Source organism: Vespula vulgaris, chromosome 1 (genome assembly GCF_905475345.1).
Source record: "Vespula vulgaris chromosome 1, iyVesVulg1.1, whole genome shotgun sequence".
Taxonomy (NCBI): domain Eukaryota; kingdom Metazoa; phylum Arthropoda; class Insecta; order Hymenoptera; family Vespidae; genus Vespula; species Vespula vulgaris.
In genome coordinates this window covers 11679426-11703297 of record NC_066586.1, presented here as the reverse complement: position 1 = coordinate 11703297, position 23872 = coordinate 11679426, and the positions used below count along the sequence as shown (strand labels likewise).

The 23872-nt window shown below is 30.9% G+C and overlaps 1 protein-coding gene across 2 annotated transcripts in view; it reads left to right on the top strand.

Annotated features, from left to right (window-relative positions):
* LOC127064720 (protein O-mannosyl-transferase TMTC2-like) overlaps positions 1–23872 on the top strand; it is a 223307-nt gene that overhangs the window by 163179 nt on the left and 36256 nt on the right. For both annotated transcript variants that reach the window (XM_050996214.1, XM_050996223.1), the window contains exon 6: positions 16550–16635. In XM_050996214.1, coding sequence (XP_050852171.1) covers positions 16550–16635 — 86 coding nt within the window. The remainder of the gene's footprint in view (positions 1–16549; positions 16636–23872) is intronic.

Sequence of the window (23872 nt, the reverse complement as noted above, 5' to 3'; positions counted from 1 at the left end):
ACTAAATCGTCTCATCAGTAAACTCGAATTTACTCTATTATTATATTTATATATATACACACACACACATTCTTTTATGATTTCAAGTTGTTATAATGAAGATCGATGTGACAGAAAATTAATAATAAATATAATTCTTCCTTAAACATTAACTCGGGCCCCTTCTATGATATACATTATTTTCGTACAATTGAAAAATACATTAGATTATTTTATACATATTAAAAACATAGCAATTACTAACATATAACTAATAGAAACAATATATTTCTATCAGTTAAATTCGTAAAATAAAGAACCGTAAAATACAGATTACTAGAAAATGTTCGTAAAATGATCGAGCACAAGATCGTTTCTTGTTAGTTTCGTCGTATACGGAGAAATTCAAGCGTCGGATAAAAGTCACGATGGATTTACGATGTTGCATTTCGCAGGACGCTGCATAAAATAGGAAACAAGAAACAAGAAAGGATTCTAGAAAGAGGGAAGGTTGTTGCTAGTGAGTAAGGAGATTGTCCTAATCGCAAGATAGAAGCTTCTAAGAAGAACAAAAAGAAAAAAAGAAAAAGAAAGAAGAAAGAACGTCTCCTACGTAAAACGTCGAAATCGATAGATCGGACAAGATCAACGAGAGTGACAACTACACTCGAAACTGAAGCTAGACATAAGATGGATAATGCTAGACAAAACGTAGAATGAGAGAAAGATAGAAAGAAAGAGAAAGAGAGAGAGAAAGAGAGAGAAAAGTGAACTATATAGATCGCAAGAACGGCAATGTATTAGCGTTTGTAGGAATAAGAATTGCAACCCTCCTTGTTATTTCTAATACAGTACATACGTGTCCCATATCTACCTTGATATATCGATGTGTTCTCTCAGTGTACGTACATGGGAACGTGCACGACTCGATTTACACAAATTCTCGAAAGGTACATCCCAACCATTGGATATTCATGAAAAATTCTTGAATATTCGTCGAGTGGTTCTCCATTCTCCAATCTTCGTGTAAAGCATGTTTCTATGATTTGTTTAATATAAACGTGTATATATATATAAACATGTATATATATGGTGTATATACACATATATACGTATGCTGGTTGTATCTATTTTTTATGATATCAAGCATGTTAAAATAAAAACATAGTTAAAACAAATCTATTGTAATCATAGGGAAATAATGAAAAACGCAGAGATATCTTATATTTTTTATAATTAATGTTTATCAATGTAATTATGCATATTAGAATTTCTAATATATTTTTGTTTCCAATATATTTAATATATTTCTGATATATTTAATATTTAATTTAGATCAGTTTGTTCGATAATTTCAAGTTGATCTCCGGTAGTTCTTAATTTAGGATGAGATATATCGAAAACTTGATTTTCCTTTTTAATTTATTTATTAGGGATATCATTACAAATTAAATTTTAATTTTAAATCGAATGTGAATTTACTTATACTTTCTATTTGTGTAAAATTTCGTCCGAATCGGACAAAAATAGTAGGAGTTATAGATAAATTACATATTATCAAAGTTTTTGTATTAATAACTATTATATCTCTCAGTCAAGCATAATAGATTATTAAGATTTAAGAAAATATTTTTGTACGTTTTTTTCTTCAGGTAATATATCAAGCTTTTAGATTATATCTAACGTTCTATATGATATATTTGAAATACAAAATACATCGGCTGTTTGGGCTCTATCCTCGATTTTTTCAGAAAGTGTAAAAATGTATTAAAGATACCATACGTTTATCGGAAAATCGAAAACCACTGAAATTAATGAAATAAAATTTTCTTCCAAGTTTAAATTTTAAACCCGAATCGCCAGATCCGTAGAAAGCACATTATCATTGCACCATCAGAACACGATATACGGAACACAGAACATGGAATGCGGAGCACGGAACTCAAAACATAGAACATAGAACACAGATCACAAATCATTATCACAAATCACTTAATCAATGCATTTCTAGTCTAACTATCTTCACAATTTCCTCTTCTCTCTCTTTCTCTCTTTCTCTCTTTCTCCTCCTTGTCATGTACTTCACGTCTATCGTACGTTGACCTTTCGCGCTCTCTCTCTCTCTTTCTCTCTCTGTTTCAGTCGTTTAAACCCTTGTAGCTTGTTTTATAGCTAATATTTCCTCAAATTAGGCAACCTAAACTTTATGTCAGATCATAAATAACAAAAAAGTTTCATTAAAAATTTCATCTAGGTTTTCATGGATGAAAATGCTACAAATTTTTATGAAATTATAAATACACAGATTAAGACTTTTACTTTAATGACATATATCTTTTAAAATATTTGAATTATCATATATTTGATTAATTATCTGAATTATATCAATAATAATGCACTTTCAAATATTATTATTGTTTGGAAGATAATAATGAACTCAATTTAACAAATTATTTATTTCCTTTATAATATAATTTAATAAAATATACAAATAAAACTATACAGAAAGAAATATCGTTCAATGATTAAGGAAAGGAACAATAATCATAAACGTAGTTACAAATCACTGAAATTGATCTTCGAACGAAGGAAGTTTCCAGGTTAACGTGGCATGCACTTTCCTAGTTGCCATTCGAAATAATTTATCGTCTAGTAAGATAGTAAACCAGAGATCACCAACGAAGTTTCAGACCGTTTCGGACAAGACCGTCGAACATGATTTATCGGGTGTTGATTTAAGGAAAGTTTGATCTGTAGGATATGGATAGAAGCCTGTAACGTATCTCTTGAAACTGATGCATCATGGAAACGGGGAACTAGAAATATATATATATATATATATATATATATATATATATATACACACATATTTATATATACACAGATGTATATATATACATACATAGAGAAAGAGAGAGAGAGAGAGAGAGAGAGAGAGGAAAGCTTACATTCGAGGTTAAGCAATCGAAACGTAACTCATTGTTAAGGATAACTATTGTAAATACGTCTATCGAGCCCATAATAACCTGTTGTGTAGCAGTTTAATTGGCTTATTGTTATCGAGAACGTTAATTAGAGATAAACGTCTATACCAGAGAGAGAAAGAGAGAGAGAGAGAGAGAGAGAGAGAAACAGAGAAGGAAATCATTAGTTGATCAGAATCATAAAAGAAAACAATATATTACTATTTGCCGGCTATAAAAACGAAAAGCAATATATTATTATCTGCTGGTTATAAAAACGAGAAAAACGTCGAGTTTACATGATGATTCGATCGAAAAAGCAATATTTTACATAAAATTATTGTTCCCCCATGACTAAAATACACGATCGGACAGTATGGTAACAAATGTAATTATTGCGGTCGAATTTTCCTCTCTTTTTCTTTAATTTTTTATTTTTCCGGTGCGGTGACGGAAATTTCCGCGGCGTTTTCGTTGACGCGCACGTGACACGACTTCGATCGTCGCACGAAAGAATTTCACCGACAGGATTGCGTTTCGGCATGAAACGTGTAACTGACAGCTGTAACGAATGGTCTGATTAACTGACCCCTCTTGTTCAAGCCTTTCCCAACCTTCACTCTTTTCCTCTCGTCCCGCAACGATGATCGATTTGGTAACACTTCTCTTTTTTTCTTTTCTATTTTCTTTTTTTTGTAATTTTGTCTTTTTTTTTTCTTTTTTTCTTTTTAGACGGCACATCGCTGGAAAGCACTTAAATCTCCTCTGCTCCTGTTATCTTTCGGTCGCAGACGTGTTTCGAATTATCGGATAATTAAATTAAACAACGAAACTCCCGTGATGCTTCCATGCCGTTTCATTTCGTGTCTCTATTCGTATTTCTCCTATTTTTTTTTTTTTTTTATTTAACATACGTATACACACACACATGCGATATCTCTCTGTGCGTGTGTGTAAATTTTAAATTTCCCGCCGGAACGTATGTCAGTTCTATCGAACGAATTTTCTGTTACATTCGTATATTATTTTCTGGTGTCAATAACAGATTTGTACAGTTGGATATTCAACAATTTTCGTTATTGTTGTTAATAACATTATTGAAGTTTAAACGATCGATATATTTGTTCTAGATATTTATTTAACATCCAGTTATTATTGATGTGGAATTTGTAGAATATTGTAAAAAAAAAAAAATCGGTAAAACAGTACAATGAAATACATAAATTTGATATATATATTTGTGTAGATATAATATTTTTTAAGATATTTCTAATATGAATTTTTATACCCGTAGTTCACTTTAAATTCTGTACACATATGTGTATGCGCGTGCATGTTTATATGAAATTTTAGATTTCCCGTCGAAATATCTATCATTTCTATCGAACGAATTTTCTATTATATATATACATACATATGTTATCTTCTTGTGTTAACAACATAACATTTGTACGGTAGGATATTCAATAATTTTCATTATTCGTAAAATATTTTTATATTCTGCTAATAAAATTATCGAAGTTTAAACGATCGATATATTTATTCTAGATACTTATCTAACATTCGATCATCATTAACTTGTAATTTGTAGAATGTTAAAAAAAAAAGAAAAAAGATTAATAAAATAATAGAATGAAACTTGTATATAAATAATATATTATAATGTGATACAATATTCTATTATTATTTATTATTATATATAAATCTAATATACATAAATATTTGCATACGATTAAGACATTTCTAATATGAATGTCTATACTCTCAGTCCACTTTAAATGTTTCATTGAAAAATCCAGCCAAGAACGTTTGCCTTGCTATTCGGTCTTCTCTGGCATACTTCCCTTAGAGATTTAAATATATCTTTTAATTCCAGCTTTGTAACGCCGAAAGATCCCATATCATTTCAATATTATTCAGCTGGTATCTAGATAGATATCTACATACGTACATATATTCATTCATACAGGTACTTACATAACGTAAACGAGGACACAAACCTAGACATATTCTGTTCAGGCAGCTCGTGCGAGTTTTACGCCCGATTTTCTCGCGATCATTCCTTCCTTCCATCGAGTTCAAAGTTTCGACAAGCTTTTTCCACGGGAACATTGCCAACTGCTATGCGAAGGGCGAGGGTTAGGGCCGAGTTTGGTGAAAAACGCGAACGTCGTGTCCCTCATCCTCCTACTACTTTCTCTCTCTCTCACGAATAAAGACGAGACCACGACCATATTCGTCGAGGGCCATCGTTTCTTATCGACAAGAGCTTCTTTTTCCGGGCCGATTGCCTTCCAACGGAATCCCAATTTAGCGGAATTCAAGGAGCAATAATTCCGCTGAGAGTCCTACGGACTTTTTTATTAGGCCTTTCCATCCCATAACCAACACCAACCAACAAACACCAACCAAATACTTTCTCTCCTTTTACCATTTCCTTTTCAAAGTTTATTCCTTCTCTTTTCTTTCCCAGGAAAAAAGAAATAAAATTATTAATGCCCGTCAGCATGAAAATGTATGGTCGTTTAATGAATACTCTAAGATTAATGATGTGATATAAAAATGAGTATTATGAGTATTATAATAGGTTCGTGTTAATAGTTCATACTAAACAAAGTGAGAATTCATTTGTATAATTGCATATCATTAGGTGTATCTATTTTTTTTTTTTTTTTTTTTTTTTTAATACTCGAGTGAAGTTAAATTAATGTCTGTTTATTCTATTATATATTTATTCAGAAATGTTCACAGTTTTTAATGTCAATGTTATTTAATCTAATTCGTTTGAAAATGTCTATAGTTTTCGAGCATGTTCGTGTCTGAGTCCATGTCCGTTTTTGTGTATTTGTATGTAACAGTGAGTATTGTATAAGTAATGATCTGTAAATGAATTCATCATGAGCGATTGAAATATGTAAATATCTAAATATGATAAAACTCAGTTAACTTCGCATAGTGCAGTACAAAGTGAAAATTGCCGTATTTGAACATGGAGATGGGAAAAGGGCATTCCCTAATCATCGTATAAAATTTATAAATAAAAAGTAAACCATATAGCAAAGTCGATAGCATGTACTCGAGGTAGGAAAACTTAAAAATAGAAATATTACTTTGACATTTTTAATCGATGTCATCTCTTTCATATTTTTTCCTATTTTTAATACTTAAAATTTCATATGTATATATATATATATATATATATACACATTTTTTTTTCTTTAAATCTTTTAAAGCTCGATTTACTTTCCGATATAAATTAAAAAAAAAAAAACACTTTATACTACCGATTAAAAGCATATATTAAAGCGGGAATAATGGAAAAATAACATTTCCATTATTTCTTTTACAAAATTTAATGAGAAATTAAGTAGTTAAACATATTTCGCACATCGTATTAAAATGAAATTCTGCATTAAATTCACATTTAAGGGTTAATAAATTATCTTCTTTTTAAAAAATTTTACGTTTATTCGAGCCATCTCTCAAATCGCTTTGAAATGTCGAACGTTTTATATTCCTCGTACGTTCCTTTTAATCGGTCAAAGTGAGCAAAGAAGAAAAAAAGGTGGAGAAAAGGTTCGGAGGGGGTGACCGAGATTGCGAAGGGTGACGTTCATTGACAGAACGTTCACCAACGACGACACTGACGGTGTCGACAATGGCGATGACGCTCGTCACACCACGATGTCGTGAACGATAAACGCGTTTCTGATGAACGCTATCGACTACCAAAATTGATTTTCTTCACGCGTAGATGTAGAGAAAGGTGTCGAAGGGATTAGATAGGTCCCATTTATCGTAAAAGGGCTTACTTTACCAGTTGATGGTCAACAAATGTTGGTTTAGAAACTATTAGTTTGAGCTTAACATTGATCGGACATTGTATCGATATATATATATATATATATATATATATATATATATATATCTTTTATTATGCATTTGTTTCATAAATTAATTAATTAAATATTAAACTCATAATGTATGATTCATTTCATGATTAATGTACTACGCTTGTTATTATTTAATTTTAATCAGAGAAAAAGGTGTATATTCTAGTTTATAATTCATGGAAAACCAATGAAATAATATTGTACTACCGGCGCTTGCAGGTAGTAAACATCATACTATGCGATTATATAATTATAAAATTGATTAGCTCCGATATTCCATAGTTTAATATAAGAAACCTATGTAATATGCTAGAATGTATTATATAATTCGTTATAATTATTACTTGTATCTGTCTATTATCTTATACATTTTATTATACATATATATAAGTTTATTATATATTAGAATTATTTACATATATCATATATAACAATTATTTATACCTTTTATATAAAACAATAACGTTTTGAAAGCTTCTTTTATTTTCAGAGGAACATCGCTTGTTAGATATCGACATTTTTCGAAATCCATAAACGCGAGTAACAGATCATCGACGAAGACAGACTAGAAAGAGAGAAAAAGATAAAGAGAGAGAGATAATAGTCGACGAGCGTATCGTGATCGACCGATTAACACTTTGATATCGGTACCAGGACGATCGCGGCGACATTCATTTGTGCTTTGACACAAGTGAGATAAGTCGTGTCGCGAACAGTCGTATGTACATTTACCCTTGGCAATGTTTGTCCCACGAGATCAGTTCGTATTTTTATCTCGAAACCTGACGTGTAATCGTTTCTCTCTTTTTCTCTCTTTCCCCTTCGTTACATACACCGTTTTCGGTAAAATAGAAAGTGAATAGAAAGTTCGTGGAATAAATTTTCGAAAATATTATCGAGGATAATAATATTTTTTTTCAAATTGTTCAATCATTGACGAACATCATAAAAAATTCTTATATTCGTTCTATAGATATATTAAAAATCAATACTCCTTCATTTTATGTACTATTTTTTTATTTCAATCGTAAGAAGATGCAAAAACGAAACAATGCTAATATTTGTTTTTTTTTTTTTCTAATAGACGATACCAGATGTGTATGATCATTAGAAATATCTACGAGTTGATTACTTTTTTTTTACAATTTTTTTATACAAATTCGTTCACCCGTATTTTTAACGTAGAGAGAAAGAGAGTGAAAGAAACATACTCTTCATTTGTTCTATTCGACATAGATATTTCGTATAGATATACGGGTGCATTTCAAATAAAACGATCGGAACGAGGTATTCTCATTGTAGGATATCGGAATTGTCGGCTTGTCAATCATGAGAAAGAATTTTTTCATTTTTTCTCTCTCTCTCTCTCTCTGTATATATATATACATACATATATATATATATATATATATATATATATATATATATCCATTTTCTTGACAAGATCGGCTCACATGGAATTCTCATTGCATCGAGGAATTCTACGTTCTCTCGTGTTTCATCATCTCATCTAGCTTTTTCAAGTTTAAATGCGGATATATCTGAAATTGCGAAGTTACGAAGGGGAAGCCGCAGAGTAATTCTTTTTTAATGACGAAACTTTTAACGCCAGCACTACTCGATTTTTTCTTTTTGAATAGAAATGAGCAGAGTCGAACGATCGTTATTACAAAAGGGCTTTCTGAGAAGTAAGAAAGGGAGAAATACTGTCATATTTTCAACGATGACTACAACATCTCTAATTATTTTCTTTTCTCCTTACTGTAATATCTTTGCGGCTTGATTGTTAAAAAAATAAAAAAAAATAAAAGAATAAAATAAAAGAAGAAGAAGAAGAAGAAGAAAAAGAAGAAAGGAAATTATGGAAAATCTTTAATGCTGCAAAATTATTCGCAATATCACGTTACTTCGTATGAGATAATATATTTTAATGGATATTATCTCTCTATATAAATCATAAAGACGATTAAAGGTGAAGGATAAGGTATATAAGGACAAAAGGAGGACTAAAAGAAGAAAGGAGAAGAAAAAGTTTTGTTTCGCAAGGAGTAGAAAGAGAGAGAGAGAGAGAGAGAGAGAGAGAGAGAGAGAGCACAAGGACTGTCGGAGTTTTCTTCTATTAGAATAATTTTGCGAAAGTGTAAGAACAGAAAGAGAGAAAGAGAGAGAGAAAGAGAAAAATAGAGAAAAAGAGAGAGAGAGAGAGATGGATAGAAAAAGATGAATAGATAGAGATGGATAGAAAGAGGAAAAAAAAGAGAGAACGAGAAAGAAAGAGAGAGAGAGAGAGATAGAAAAAGAAAAAAGGAGAGAGAAAGAAAGACAGAGAGATGGATAGAAAGAGAAAGATAGAGAACAGAAAGTAGAGGTAGTAAAGTAAAGTTTTAGAGTATACATTGAAAATTTTGAAAGTCTCGACTTATAACGTGGGCGAACTGATAAGCTCTGAAGTTACATCGAAACCTAGTTTATAGGACGATGCCTTGAGCTCTCTTTTCGACCTCGAGAAAAGAGATGAGACCGTGCAAAAATATTTCTAGAACGAGCTTCTATCTTCTTCGATCCATCTAAAGTCCATTGCAAATATAATATCGTAGAAATTCGTCATCAATTCATTTCGATGTTTTAATTTGAATTTCGAATTTTATTTCAAAAACGTTCTACCGAGATAAAGCATATTCCTTTTTAACGAGAATGAAATACGTGTAAACGTATAGGTCGCGAGAAATAAAATAATACTTCTGCTACTCCGAAAATAATAAAATTTATTTTTCAATTTGCCACACGTAGTGAAATTTGTTTCTAACGGACATCTTTATTAAACTAACATTTTATATAATAATAAAATATTTGTAATACAAAAAGGATAGATAAAATAGATTGCCATATAATATCAGAAATGAAAATTTTCATAAATGATCAAATCTGGCTACTGAGAGCAATCATTTCGATTGTTTCAATTCTTTTATTTATCGTTTTATTCCTATTTTCAATATCCAAAATATAAATATCCAAAATATAAATATCCAAATTATAAATAATCCAAATTTCAGTTTTATTCCTATTCATCGTTTTATTTCATTTTTCCATTTATTCCTATGACATAGATATACATCGATATATTCCGAAAAAAATCAAACGTTATTCACAAAGATCGTGTAAATAAATATTCTTATTTAATTGAAAAATTTCTTCGAGAAACGTCAGTTTCTTCGGTCAACCGAGTATAAACATAAAAATTCGAAAGGAGATTTTCCCCAACGCACATGTCTGATCGGACGTTTACTCGTTAAGTACATATGCGTCGTAGTAACGATTTATCATTCTCGTCGTTATGTCAATGGGGCTATGTGAAATCCATAAGCCAAACGTGGCTTATACCTTTCGATGCGCGTCACGGTTCGACGAAGACGACGAAGACGAAGAAGACGAAGACGACGTAAACGTAGACATGGACGTGGACGTGGACGACGATGGCAATAACTTATCGCAAGAGCGTGGCTCTCGTATTTTTACGTCGAGCTGTCGCCATCGTGGAAAGAGGCTGCTCTTTCAAAAATAGTAGTAAGTAAGTAAGTAAGTAAGTACATACATCGATCGATTTCCGCCACATCGTTGAAGTCCACGCCCAGCTAACACGACGAGTCGACTTAAGAAGAAGAAGAAGAAGAAGAAGAAGAAGAAGAAGAAGAAGAAGAAGAAACTAAGAAGCACCTCTTCTAATCCGAGTATTCGACGACAAATACGACGATCTTAAAAAGAACGAAAGATGAAATTCTTGAGATAAGTCCAACACGAATTTTCGTTAGTTTCTTCGTGAACTTTTTCAATGAACCAATTGAACATGACGAATCAATCGTTCGTAAAAGAAAATTTAATATTCATTCATAATTTCAATTAAGATAGTTACTATCAATCCGAGTATTCTGGGTATCCCAGAGTACCTGGTTTTATCTCGAGTTATAAAATATTGCGAATGTAAAATATAGATCTTATAGATTTTTAGCCTACTTTTATATCACACATTGTATTATTATGAATCATAGCACTTTATTACTGATATCCTAATTAATCATTTTAAATATCATGACTAAATTATCTCATGACAATCTTTCATGGTTTGCCTATAAAGAAGTACGATAATTCTTTAATAATTTTTCAAAATTCATTTTTTCCATTTATAAAATGTACAGTTATAGAGATAGGAATTTTGTGATTTCGAGAACCATCCATCGTTGGTAACGACTATATTAAACGTCATAAAAAATTCTTTTTCTATTCTAGATATATTCTGATTTCAATATAGCCATTAACTATTGAAATTCTTCACTTATAAATGTCCGAGAAACACGAGTAGAGTAATCAAATAAAACATATTCAGATATTTTTCATTTGACGGATTATCTTTCCGAATACTTAAGTACCCCATGAATCGATTAGTAAAATCTCTAATTTCAATGGTTATATTACATATTATGTTATATTAACATATTATTACATGAATAACATTCGTGAATTAGAACATATAAATATTTAATATAACATATACGTAATAATCTAGTTTTTTACTAAATTGCGTCAAAGAAATTATGATAATGCAATTTTTTTTATTATTTTTGCTTTAATATTTACAAGGTAGCATAAGACAACTCAGAAATTCAAAATATTCTGAAACTTCGGGTACAAGTAAAATATGTTACCCATAATACCTTTCTATTTTTTCTTTTTTGTGCCATAATTTAGTTTAAATGCGTGAAATCGCCTTTGAAAAAAAATTCAAAATTTTCTCTTTAATGAAATATCTCAGGAAAAGTGAAAGATATATATAAAAAAAAACGTTTAAATAAAAGCTACATCGTTGCGTTATATCTGTTAAACTGTGTAAAAAGAATCCCATGATTTTCAAGTTACCTTTCTCCCATTGTCATTCTTTACAAAAATTTATTGTAGTATTCATGTTAAAATATCTCCGAATACTTTCTTTTCATATTTGCTTCACACAACTTATGCGCTACAATTTTTTTCAATTAAAGAAATTAACTATTATCATATCTGAAGTCTATTTTTGCTTCTTTCTTTAATAAATTAGTTTCAGGAGGTAATACTTGAGTAATTTATTTTAAGTTAATTTCCACGAAAATTATTAATATTAAATTTAATTATAACTGTATAACAGTCTTCTTTTTGTATCATTGTTTTTGTCATTTGTTACTTATTTTACTCTTCGATATGTAAAAATATATAAATGAGCCAATGCTTATATATTCGTGTTATTAAAAAAACAATTATACTGTTATAATGAAATTTAATATTAACAATTTTCATGTAAATTAATTTAAAATAAACTTAAATTATTCGAGTATTGCATCTTGAAATTAATTTATTAATAAAAATAGCTAAAATGGACTTCAAATTTGATAAGGTTTATTTCATTTGATTTGGTTTATTTAATCAAAAATAAAAATTTTAACATTAACTCGACAATTATGAGAAGTGCGTATTCAAAAGTATTGTAATATATATGGTAAAATTCTTTTAAAGTATTATGTCAGGGGTATAACATGGATTTTTCAAAAATATTTTTTTACGCAGTTTGGTAGACAATGACACAATACAACGTTACAACAAACATTTTTAATCTTATTTTTAGATAATATTCACCGTTTTTGAAATATATTATAAAATTGTAAATTTTGAATTTTTTTCAAGAGATGATTACACTCTTCTTTAAAACCGTATTATGGCATAAAAAAATAAGATTGCATTACGGATAACATATTTCATTCGTACCCAAAATTTCAGCCTTTTTTGAATTTTCGTGTTGCCTACTTTTTCTTGTTAGTTAAACAAGAAATATTCAAATAAGTAATATTTTATTTTTTTCCTAAAAATTTCTACAAAAGTGAATCATACAATTAAATACAACCCTAAATGATCATATAGTCGGAAGGTTGATTTTTTTTAATTTTTCAATTAAAATACGTGCTTTAGACGTTTTTAATTTAAATGTATTTAAAACATACAAGAGTACAGTCTTTGTTTTCGATCAAATACAGAAATATGTACAATTATTTATTAATTCTTAATTGCATGGACGAACGAAATGATATCTCTCCATGTTCGATTTTAATCCCTTTTGTGAACTTTTCATGAAGGATTCAAAATCAGCTTAAAACTTATTTCCTTTTTTCAAACCATAGAAAACAAAATTTTAGTATAATACGAAATATTTTCAATGTGCAAATTGGTCAGTCGAAAAGACTGTTGTTTCTCGTCGCTTTGCCGTTTATCAGTTGCGGCGTTATGACGCGACAGCACGACACGAAGAGAAAGCTTTACGGCCATTTTGTATTTTATTGGTGCAACACCTAAATGGACGAATATCATCACAAGCGAAACGTTTCCATTTCTCTCATTCTCTCTCTCTCTCTCTCTCTCTCTCTCTCTCTATCACGTACTCTTTTTTCCAATTCGTTCTTTCAAAGATTCACATGCACTGGAATTCCCTTTTTGTCTCTTTCTTTTTTCTCTTTTTCATCCCATCCTCTCTCTCTCTCTCATTTCTCTCTCTCTCTTTTTTCTCTCTCTTTCTCTCTCTCTCTCTCTCATTTCGATGCTGCGAGCGTGGATAAAATTTTCGACGAGCCAACACGCTGTAGTGAGAAATATTGGAAATCGTGCTTTGTCATCGAAGGTCGATGCATAAAGCACTCACAAAATGTAATGCGCGTGAGGATCTCGATTTTCAGAGAGAATGGGAGTAGGGAGAAGGGAAAAAGATTTTATGTTGAATCGACGCACGATTTACGATAACGATAATAATAATAATAATAATAATAATAATAATAATAATAATAATAATAATAATAATAATAATAATAATAATAGAAAGTAAAAATAAAAATAATATTAATAATCATCATCATAGAAAGTAAAAATAATAATAATAATGACAACAATAACAACAACAACAACAATAACAATAATGCAATGATTTGATTAAACAATAAGCTATTTATGGATTTATCTTGAAAACAAATGATTTCTTGAATTTGCAACACCGACGATTTTTATTTGGACCGAAATATAAATATACGTATGCAAAAGCAAATAGTATGAAAATATTAAAATAAAACAAGAAAAACGAGAAAGATAGAGGAGATAGAGAGAGAGAGAGAGAGAGAGAGAGAGAGAGAGACAATGAGAGAAAGCGTCTGTGCGATTTCGATGCGTCATCGAGGGTTCATCGCAGAAATTTATCACCCATCGTGTAATCTCACATGTTTGCACGCGATAACTTTCCACATATAATATATACATTTAGATACATATCTGAGCATGTTGTACAATAAATCGTATGCATAATTCCAGTGGTGAGTTCACCGTAAAAATAATAGCAATAAAAACAAAAAATCTTATCAGATATTTTTCTCCGTATAATTATCTATCTTTTCATGTTTCGCCTATCACTTTTTCTCATTTTTTATTTCTTTTTTTTCTTTCTTCTTTTTAAACCAAATCCATTTCCGTTGAAATTATAACGATACGGTTATGGTACACGCGAAGGCATCCTCCGACTCTTCATGGATCGAAAAACTAACAAATTTCTATGAGAAAATTGTCTAGAACGTCCAAAGATATATTCTTTAATTTTTCTTTAATTCTACCGTGAATTAGGTGCATTGCAATGCATCGTTCTGTCGTATACAAATCTTCATACCACCAGACAGTGAATAATAAATTAAGCAACATAGTAGAAAAAGAGAGAGAGAAAGAGTGAGAAAGAAAGAAAAAGAGAGAGCGAGAAAAAACAGAGAAAAAGAGAGAGGGAGAGAGAAAAAAAGAAAAAGAGAGAGCGAGAAAAAAAGAGAGGAAAAGAAAGAAAGAGAGAGAGAGAGAGAGACTAATAGATAACACAGACAGACAGGTAGATAGACAGGTAGACAAACTGAGAAACAGACAGACAGATAGATAGACGGGTTGAAATATAAACATCAAAATTGGTGATTATTAGAAGACGAAAAAAGAAACCGGACATCTGAATAGAACCAAAAAAAGATGAAAATAGAGACAGAAAGAAAAAGAGAGAAGTGACAAAAAAGAAAAAAGAAAAATACCGACTAAATCTATTCGTGAAAATCTACGTCTTGAAAATTAACGAATACAGAGTAGTAGTGGCTCGTTAACGAACAGGAAACTCTTCGTCACTTGCAGTCCGCGCATTAAAAAAAGATTAAAAAAAGAAAATATCCTGTACGCTCTGTCTGTCCAGTTCTTCTCTCTCTCTCTCTCTCTCTCTCTCTCTCTCTCTCTCTCCACCTTCTCCCTCCCTCTCTCTCTCTCTCTCTCTCTCTCTTCCCAATTCGTTTCATCCCTTTTTTCGTAAAGCTTTTTTCCTTCTCTCTTTTTTCACTTCCTTCCTTTTTTTTTTCATTCACCACGCGTCATTCTCACAAAGCGTGTCGTTAGTACGACTTTTTTTCTGACGCCCGCGGCAGTACGTCGAATTCACGTGACGATAACACCAACGCGTTCTGACGTGAAAGGTGAGATGAAGAGCGAAAGAGAAAGAAATGGAAAGAGAGGGAGAGAGAGAGAGAGAGAGAGAGAGAGAGAGAGGAACAGAGACGGAGAAATTAATAATTGCATGGAATAATAAAATCAAAAATTTTGCCTAGATACTAGGACAAATTAAACTGCGACAACTCTATATAATATATTTTTCATCTTTTCACTTTTTCTTCTTTTTCTATTATTATTATATATAAATATACCGAAATAAATATAACTATATTTGTAAAGGACTGAAAAGGAAAGTGGAAAGACAGCTTTAGCTTAAAAGTCGTAATGTATCTTGACCGATTATCGAAAATAAATTAAACGCTGAACTCAGCTCGACGTATTTGAATTCGGATCCGTTCTTAGGAATAAAATTAAGACGTAGCCTAACGCGGAACTTTTAAGGATCAATCACGAAATACTTATCGTCTTTTCTTGCTGATAAATATACTTGTCGAAACAATGGATGATGATAAGCTGGCATTTATTAAGTACACGTCTAATAAAATCTTTAGCAATTCGATAATTCCAACGAATGTAAATTTAATATCTATCGTGAGTATAAAAATATATAATAAACGAAATAAGAAAAGATATAGAAAAATAATATCGTGGAGCGTGGTCGAAGGAAAATAACTATGTATATGAAAAAGTTATAACCGAGGCCCATTTCTATTCCGATAGCACGTAAGAACGAGAAAAATATTAGCGATAAAGCGTTCTCCTCGCACGTATGAACCTAACGGCCGATAAGTCACCACTCGGAAAGTGATATTTTCATCATTTTCACTACGACAACGTGCTCGGATTAAAGAGATTAATATCTCTGTGGTTTTCGCTTATAGTTGTTCTATCGAATATTCTATGATATTTATGATGTAACGATAAATATAATGATATAACGATATAACGATACAACGATATATAATGATACAACTCATTATTATATTTACTTCAAATATATATGTATTTGTATTTTAATTAAATATTTATAGAAATATTTTTGAATATTATTGAAATATTAAAGAAATATTATAAAATTTGTTCAAACATTATTTAAATATTTATTAAATATTTATGATTATTCATTTGATATTAATAAATGAAAACATGATAAATATTGATTATTTTAATGTTTTCTTTTTGTTATTTCAGAGGAATCCTTCAACAAGACAGAAAGAATTACGAGGAAGCCATATTAAGCTATCAACGTGCGATTCATTTTCGACCTTCGCTGGCACGTAAGTAGTCACCTAGTTTTATCATTGAAATTATGATAATTAGTCGGATAGAAAATCTCGCCAATAAAAGAATCATATCGAAGCACAAAGTAATTCTTAATTATTACACTTAATTATCGAACGAAATGGTCTTTCTTATTAAAGATCGCGTAAATTATTTGAAAACAAGAAATCTACAAACCTTTTCCTTTCTCGTTTAACCTTTTAATTCTTTTATTATTTCATTTGTTATTGTACTTTCTTTTTGAGTGGAAATTTTTTAGAAAGAAAATATATTAACAACATAAATGGTTAAATAATATCACAGAAATGCAATACGTTCAAAATTAATATGTTGAAATTCTGCGACCACATAAATTTAATGATAAAATTAACGACAACGACTCGATGAATGTATCCTAACTACCATTAACGATAATTATACTACACACGTTTCGAAATAAACACGGAGCCAACTTCAAAAGCTTATAATAAGGACTTTAAATTGAGAAGCGTTATCTTTGAAAGCACACTAACGAGATGTTTCGTCGTCGTAGCCGTTGAAAAAGACAGATTAAAAGTTAGTCACGTGATATCGTATAGAAGAAATTAATAGTTTATAAAAAAAGAAAGAAAAGAAAAGAAAAGAAAAGAAAAGAAAAGAAAGAAAATACAAAGAGAAAAAAAAGCATAAGCAAAAAGAGAAAGAAAAAAGATCGAGAGACGGCACAACGATTTATAGAAACGAGTCGTATAAAAACAACGCGTAGATTTATTTCACGAATGAGAAAAATATTATTGTCGGGGGAAATTAGGCGAAAGAGATGAAACTATAAGTTATTGATAAGGCGTTTTCTCGAGATACATCGAGAAAGTAAACTTTGCGACGTGCCTTCGTGGCTACGAAACTGGTAATGAGGCGGATAAAGAAGAATAGAAGAGGAAAGAGTGAGTAGAGGAGAGTTGGAGAAAGCGGAAGTGAACGTCGAAAGAATGCGACAGGAAATTGGATCGACGTACCTATATGGGTCAGAGCAGCGTTCTAATGGAAAGAGAATCGGCTTGTGACTTCTTAACGAGGCGTCTCGTGCTGCAGCAAAGTCAGAGATAGAAATATACAGAAAGAGAAAAAGAGAGGAAAAAAGAAGAGTAAAAGGTAGATCTCGAAACGTGCTCAGGATGTTCGTGCGAGAAAATAAAAAGTAAAAAAAAGAAGAGAGAGAGAGAGAGAAGAAAAAATGGCATGTACGAGAGAATAATGTAAAGAACAAAGAAGAAAAAAAGATGTCGATTTTTGTTTTTCTTTCTCTCTCTCTCTCTGTTTCTTTTTTTTTGTTTTTTTTTTTTCTACGTTCTTTTTATCATCTGCTCCAATCTACGAATCCACACGTTTAACGACATCGATTTACTCGAGATCGATGTTAGAAGCAGTTCGTTACCGAAGAAAAACTCAGAGACAGAGTCGAGTCTGTTTCGGTCTTTTACAAGACTGACAAAGCTTTCTTCTCTCTCTCTCTCTCTCTCTCTCTCTCTCTCTCTCTCTCTCTCTCTCCCTCTCTCTGTCGTTTTCTCTAAAACAAGTAGAAAGTCTCGGTCATCGCACGACCGCCTCCAAGAGAAGAAAATCGAGAACGGCCGTCGAGAGCCATTGGAAATTTATGGACGGTATCGTATCTTGTCGTTTCCCTCTTGAACGTGTGCACACATGGGTCAAGTGGGTGGATCGGAAAATATTTCGACGAGACCCCCATACATACTCCATCTAACTCTCTCTCTCTCTCTCTCTCTCTCTCTCTCTCTCTCTCTTTTACCCTTCTCTTTCTTCCTCACATTTTCTTCATTCCACTCTTTCCACCTAAAATATTCTCTATAGACGGACACACATACGACCTTGATACTTCGTCTTACTCTCTCTCTCTCTCTCTCTCTCTCTCTCTCTCTCTCTCTCTCTTTCTCTCTCTCTCTCTCTCAGTCACGAAGGTATTTTCTTCGCGAAACCGAATTTAATCTCGTTTTCCAAGCAAATAGACTACTACTCTTGAGAAACGATGCCGAAAGAGGGGAAAAAGGTTGAAGGAGAAGGGAAATTGATTGGATTGATTTTTCGTAAGTTGGCATTACGATTTAACGGTTCCGATGGTTGTAGTGTAATATACGTTTTATCTCTTTAGAAAAAAACTTCCTAAAAGTACGATACAGATCTTTTTCAAACGCGAGATACGTAAATTGTGATGAACTTTCGATAAAATATATTCGTTATACAAATTACTTTTCAAAATAAATGAATTTTTATTTAATATTTCCTATTTATTTTATTTCTACAGAACGGTGAACATTGGAACAATTATGCGAATGTTTAATTGTAATTCGGATCGTATCGTTTCGTTTCGAAAAGAAACTTTTTTCTTTGTTACTGAACACAAAATTCGTACGTACGTTTTATACGTATTACTGATTAACGTTTTACATGTTTGAGACATAGTTTCTCTGTTTTTGCTCGTAATTTTCTCCAATAGAGTCGGTGAATTCAATTACACGGAGCAATGGTTCGAACCAGTGAGAAAATCATTCGATTTTAGTCGACTAACAGTTCAAAGTTAGCCATATTGTAGGAGTTTTCTACACATGCGTATTCTTATAATTTATGCATACATTTTCTTTTATTGTTAGATTTACATTTGTTAGAGAAACGTTTGGAATGGGAACTTTCTTCTCGAAATAATAAAAGTAACTATCAAAAAAAAGTATCAGGAGTAAATTCAAATAACAAAGTTTTCCTTTCGATAAATTTTTTGTGGTTGATCTAACAAATACGTGAATACCTATAGAATATTTCATCGAATTGATTAAAGATAGGGACATTGATTATTGCTGTATAGGATATATTCTTATATTTAAATTTTTCAAATTATCATAATATTAAAAACATTGAAAAGGGATTACAAGCGTCGAGGAATTAATGGTACTCGACATCTACGAAGAAATATTCGAGGAACTCGACTTCAAACTCCGAGAATTTCTTCGCAAAGTTCATGGAGATTTGATTTCTCTACGAGGGCAATTTTCTTCGACATTCCGCACTTCACATCACGATCTCTCCGAAACGAGAATTTCCGGAACTTGGCGTTACAATGCTTCCGACAATTTTCCTTTTGAAGATAAAGAGAGAAAGAGAGCTCTCGAAGAGAGATATGATGTTGATTTCTAAACAACCGTAATCGGCATGGTTCACAATCTATGGTTCGTTGTTGATGTTAATTTAAGATCATTTGACATTCTTTCAATTATGAAGATCTATAGAAGATCCATTCTGATCTTGTTCTATCAACGATAATTTTAAAAATATTATATTTTTGAATCATTAAAAAAAAAAGAAATATTTATGTATCAATCTGTATTTCTTATTGTGAGAAAATTCATTTACTTTTCTTTCATATGTTTCAATAAGCTTTGAGGAAAGAGAATGAAACAAGTAATATTTTAAAAAGCCCTGTAATTATAATATAATATCTATTTTAATTCCTGCACAGTTAGTAAAACGTGTCTCGATTGTCCTTTTTCGAAAGAATGTGGATTTTTTTTCGAAAGAAAGGCAAAGGAAGAGAAAAAGACAAAGCGGGAGTAAAAACTGTCGATGATCTTGTATAACAATTTTCACGTTTATAACTCAAAGTAAACGCACATAAGAATTTTTTTTTAATTGTGAAAGCAGCACTTCAAAAACGAACCAACATTTCTGTCGCAATTATAACGTATCTGTTAATACTGCTATAGGTTTAAGTTTCAAAGGGAAAATTAATGTTTAAAAATATTTAAACTTCTTTGCTTTTTCATGGATCAAATAAAAACGAACGAGCTTGTTTAAAAAGTAAGTTAAAGATCGTACGGATTTTCGATCATCGTTGCCTGTAATTTTCAAATAATCGAAAATTATGAAGTATCATTAATTATCATAAAAACGTATCTCAGACATTCTTGAAAAACGATATGAAGTCTCGACAACAGAATTAATGTAGTAATGTATGTAATTAATCTATAAGATGAGAATAAAGTATACTTTTGTCATTTCAAAAAATTCTAAGTTATTAACATAATGTTTGTATCATTAGAAAAAGTAATTCTTAAAGTTCTATTACTCATAAAATATAATTAGTAGCTATTAAAATGATTACAGAGGTAAACAAATACATAAACAAACAAATATTTGTATAGTAATAACAGAATGACTTCTATATAGAAAACCTCGATGTGTTTTGTGATATCACGAAACGAAATCCTCTCATTTCAGTTGAGTGATAATTTAGGAAAGTGCATGTGAAGAGATTCTTCATATATTAAAAGCATCAAAAGTTGATATGAAAATTTTCAACAGATTGTTAATCAGATCTATGATTTGAAAAGAACTGGTAGATTTAGTGAATACAAAAAAAAAATTGTCGAGGTGTAATTTCCAAAAGATCTGACGTTTGTAAGCTGTATTCATATTTTCTGTATAATAAATTTTTGAAACGTGGAAGAAACTTTACGCTCACTCTGTATATATGTGTATATATAAGTCTATAGTATAACTAAATGTTATACTGTGTAATACAGTACGTGTTAATTTAATTCTTTTTAATTTTTAATTGAAATTTAATTTTTAATCCATTTTTAATGAAATGGATATATATATATATATATATATATATATATAATTTGAAAAAGTAAAAAAAAGCAAAAAAAAAAGAAAATATTAAATTTATCACTCATTTTATGCAAAATCAAAGAATTATATCAATCACTTAGGCTACTTTTATAATCGGCTATTCAATTATTAATAAAGCTAAAAAAAAAAAGAAAAGATAATAAAAATGAGAATCTATCATTGTAAATTCATAAGCACGAGTCGAGTATCTCTAACAGACCTAAATCAATGCTCAATAAGAAAGGAGGGTATTGCAATAAAGAATGTACGCCGTAAAAATTTGGAAGTCAAGAAGGTCAGCAAATATAAGAGATAGAAAAATCTCTTTCCGTCTCTTTCTTTCTTGTCTACGTTAGCATAATACTGGTACACCAGCATTTTGCCAGGCATTGCAAATTTTATACTCTTACAAACGGGGTGCTTTCACTCCTCTTGTCGTAATATGCCACTGTGAATGCAGAATGAACGTGTCTTCGTAATGCCATATAGTTTAATACCTTAAAGAAACCTTAATTTCGCGTTAAGGTGCTGGACAAGAGGTAAAACACACTCTTACATTCTATTAAGATCACCTGCGAAAGACCGTGATTTACATCGCGAAGTTACATACACCGAAAGGAGGATAAAGATAGAAAGAGATAGATAGATAGATAGAGAGAGAGAGAGAGAGAGAGACATTTGTGTTCGTGCTCTATCGATCGATGAGGTGAATATGTGAAAAGTTATATCGAAGTATTCTGCTATGTCGGTTGGTCATTTAAAGTTTTCAACGACTTTGAGAGTATCGAAGAAAAGAAGAAAATACTTTAATATAAGAAATAAGTGCAACGTTCTTAGACTTCGTATAGCACGTCACGTATGACGTGTTAATTTTCTAAGATCATTAATATCGAGGCTAATGGTCTCTCTTGTTGTTTCCTCGAAGAATGAAAAGTAGAATGGTAGAAAAATAATGTTCAGCGCGTTATAACTTTACGTTAACCTCTTTTTATTATTATTATTTTTTTATTATTATTTTGTTTTTTCTTTTGAACGCATCGAAATAAATAATGTTTTTATTATATATTTTTAATCAATGATCAAGCATACCAATAACACGTACTAACAAAACAGAGCATTTCACCAGAAACTGTGCCGTCAAGCATTATTAAATAAATATTAAACACGACTTGTTTATCTGAATGCTTCGCATTTTCCAAAAGCGTTCGAACAAATTTTTGTATTTAATCGCACGATTATTTACATCTTTTTTATTTTATATAGAAAGTATTTTATTTAGAAAGTATTTATTCAATCAAATATGTTATACCTACTGAAATTACAAGTATACAAAAGATGCATATATATATATATATATATATATATATATATATATATAAATCTAAAAATAACCAAGCAAAACACGAAATATATTACTTTCTAGAGAATTGACGAAGATCAAATTAATTTATCGGATAATTATACTTTTTACAAAATTTCTTAAAAAACATGAGATAAAGATTATTCGCAATGGAAACAAAATGCAAAATAAAGGGTGGCCTGAGTGAAGGTTGTAAGTTTACGAGAAGAATCAACTAATTTCTTAGAGAAGAGTGTCGGAAGTCCATCGTTACGCAATGTTAACATGTTGAAATGAGACCCACGCAGACGTAAAGGGCGGACATTTTACGTCGACTTTTCTTTACTAAGAGTGAGAGTGCAGTGTGAGAAAGAGAAAGAGGGAGAGAAAGAGAGAGAGAGAGAGAAAAGAGTGATATAAAGACAGAGACGAAACGAGAAATACAGAAATAGAGAGAGAAAGAAAAGTTCTAGTAGACTAGAGCAGCAACAGCAGCAACAGTAGCAACAGCAACAGCAGCAGCAGCAACACAAGTGGCCGTCAGCACGTCTGTTTGCTCCTTCGTTGTCTTGTTTCTCTCTCTCGTAACGTCGGTTGCTTTAATTAAGTCGCTTGTCGCTTAAGTCTGTCTCAAGGTGCTCTATGCGGATGCGCGTAGGCGAAAGGTGGGCCGCGTTTAGTGCCCGAGACGAGAGCTACGAAAATGTCTGGAAAGTTTCTTCGTGCCAGGAAAGGGATATTCCGTTCGCTCGAGGCGTTTCCGGGTAGTGCAAAGTGTGCTTCCTTCAGTCGCGAGTGGACCCTCCTTAATCCTTAACACGTTGTAATAAATTACATACTTCCTATTAAAAATTTGATGATTATATATATATATCCATACTTCCTACTAAAAACTTAATAATTATATATATATATAATATCAAGAATTTGGTAGGAATTATATATATATATAATTATCAAGAATTTGGTAGGAAGTATGTAATTTATTTTTATTACGTAATTTTTTATATATGTAATTAATTTTTATTATTTTTATGATTTATTATTTTTATTATTTATCATTTTATTAATATTACGAATTAATTTATTATTTTTACGAATTTATATAAAGCGTTGAACATTATCCATTGCATTCTTGATATATTAGATCCTATTTTTTATTTAATTAATGAATGTGAATGAATTGATTAAATAATTCATTTTTGCACGATTTGATAATGTAACATCGTTTTAAA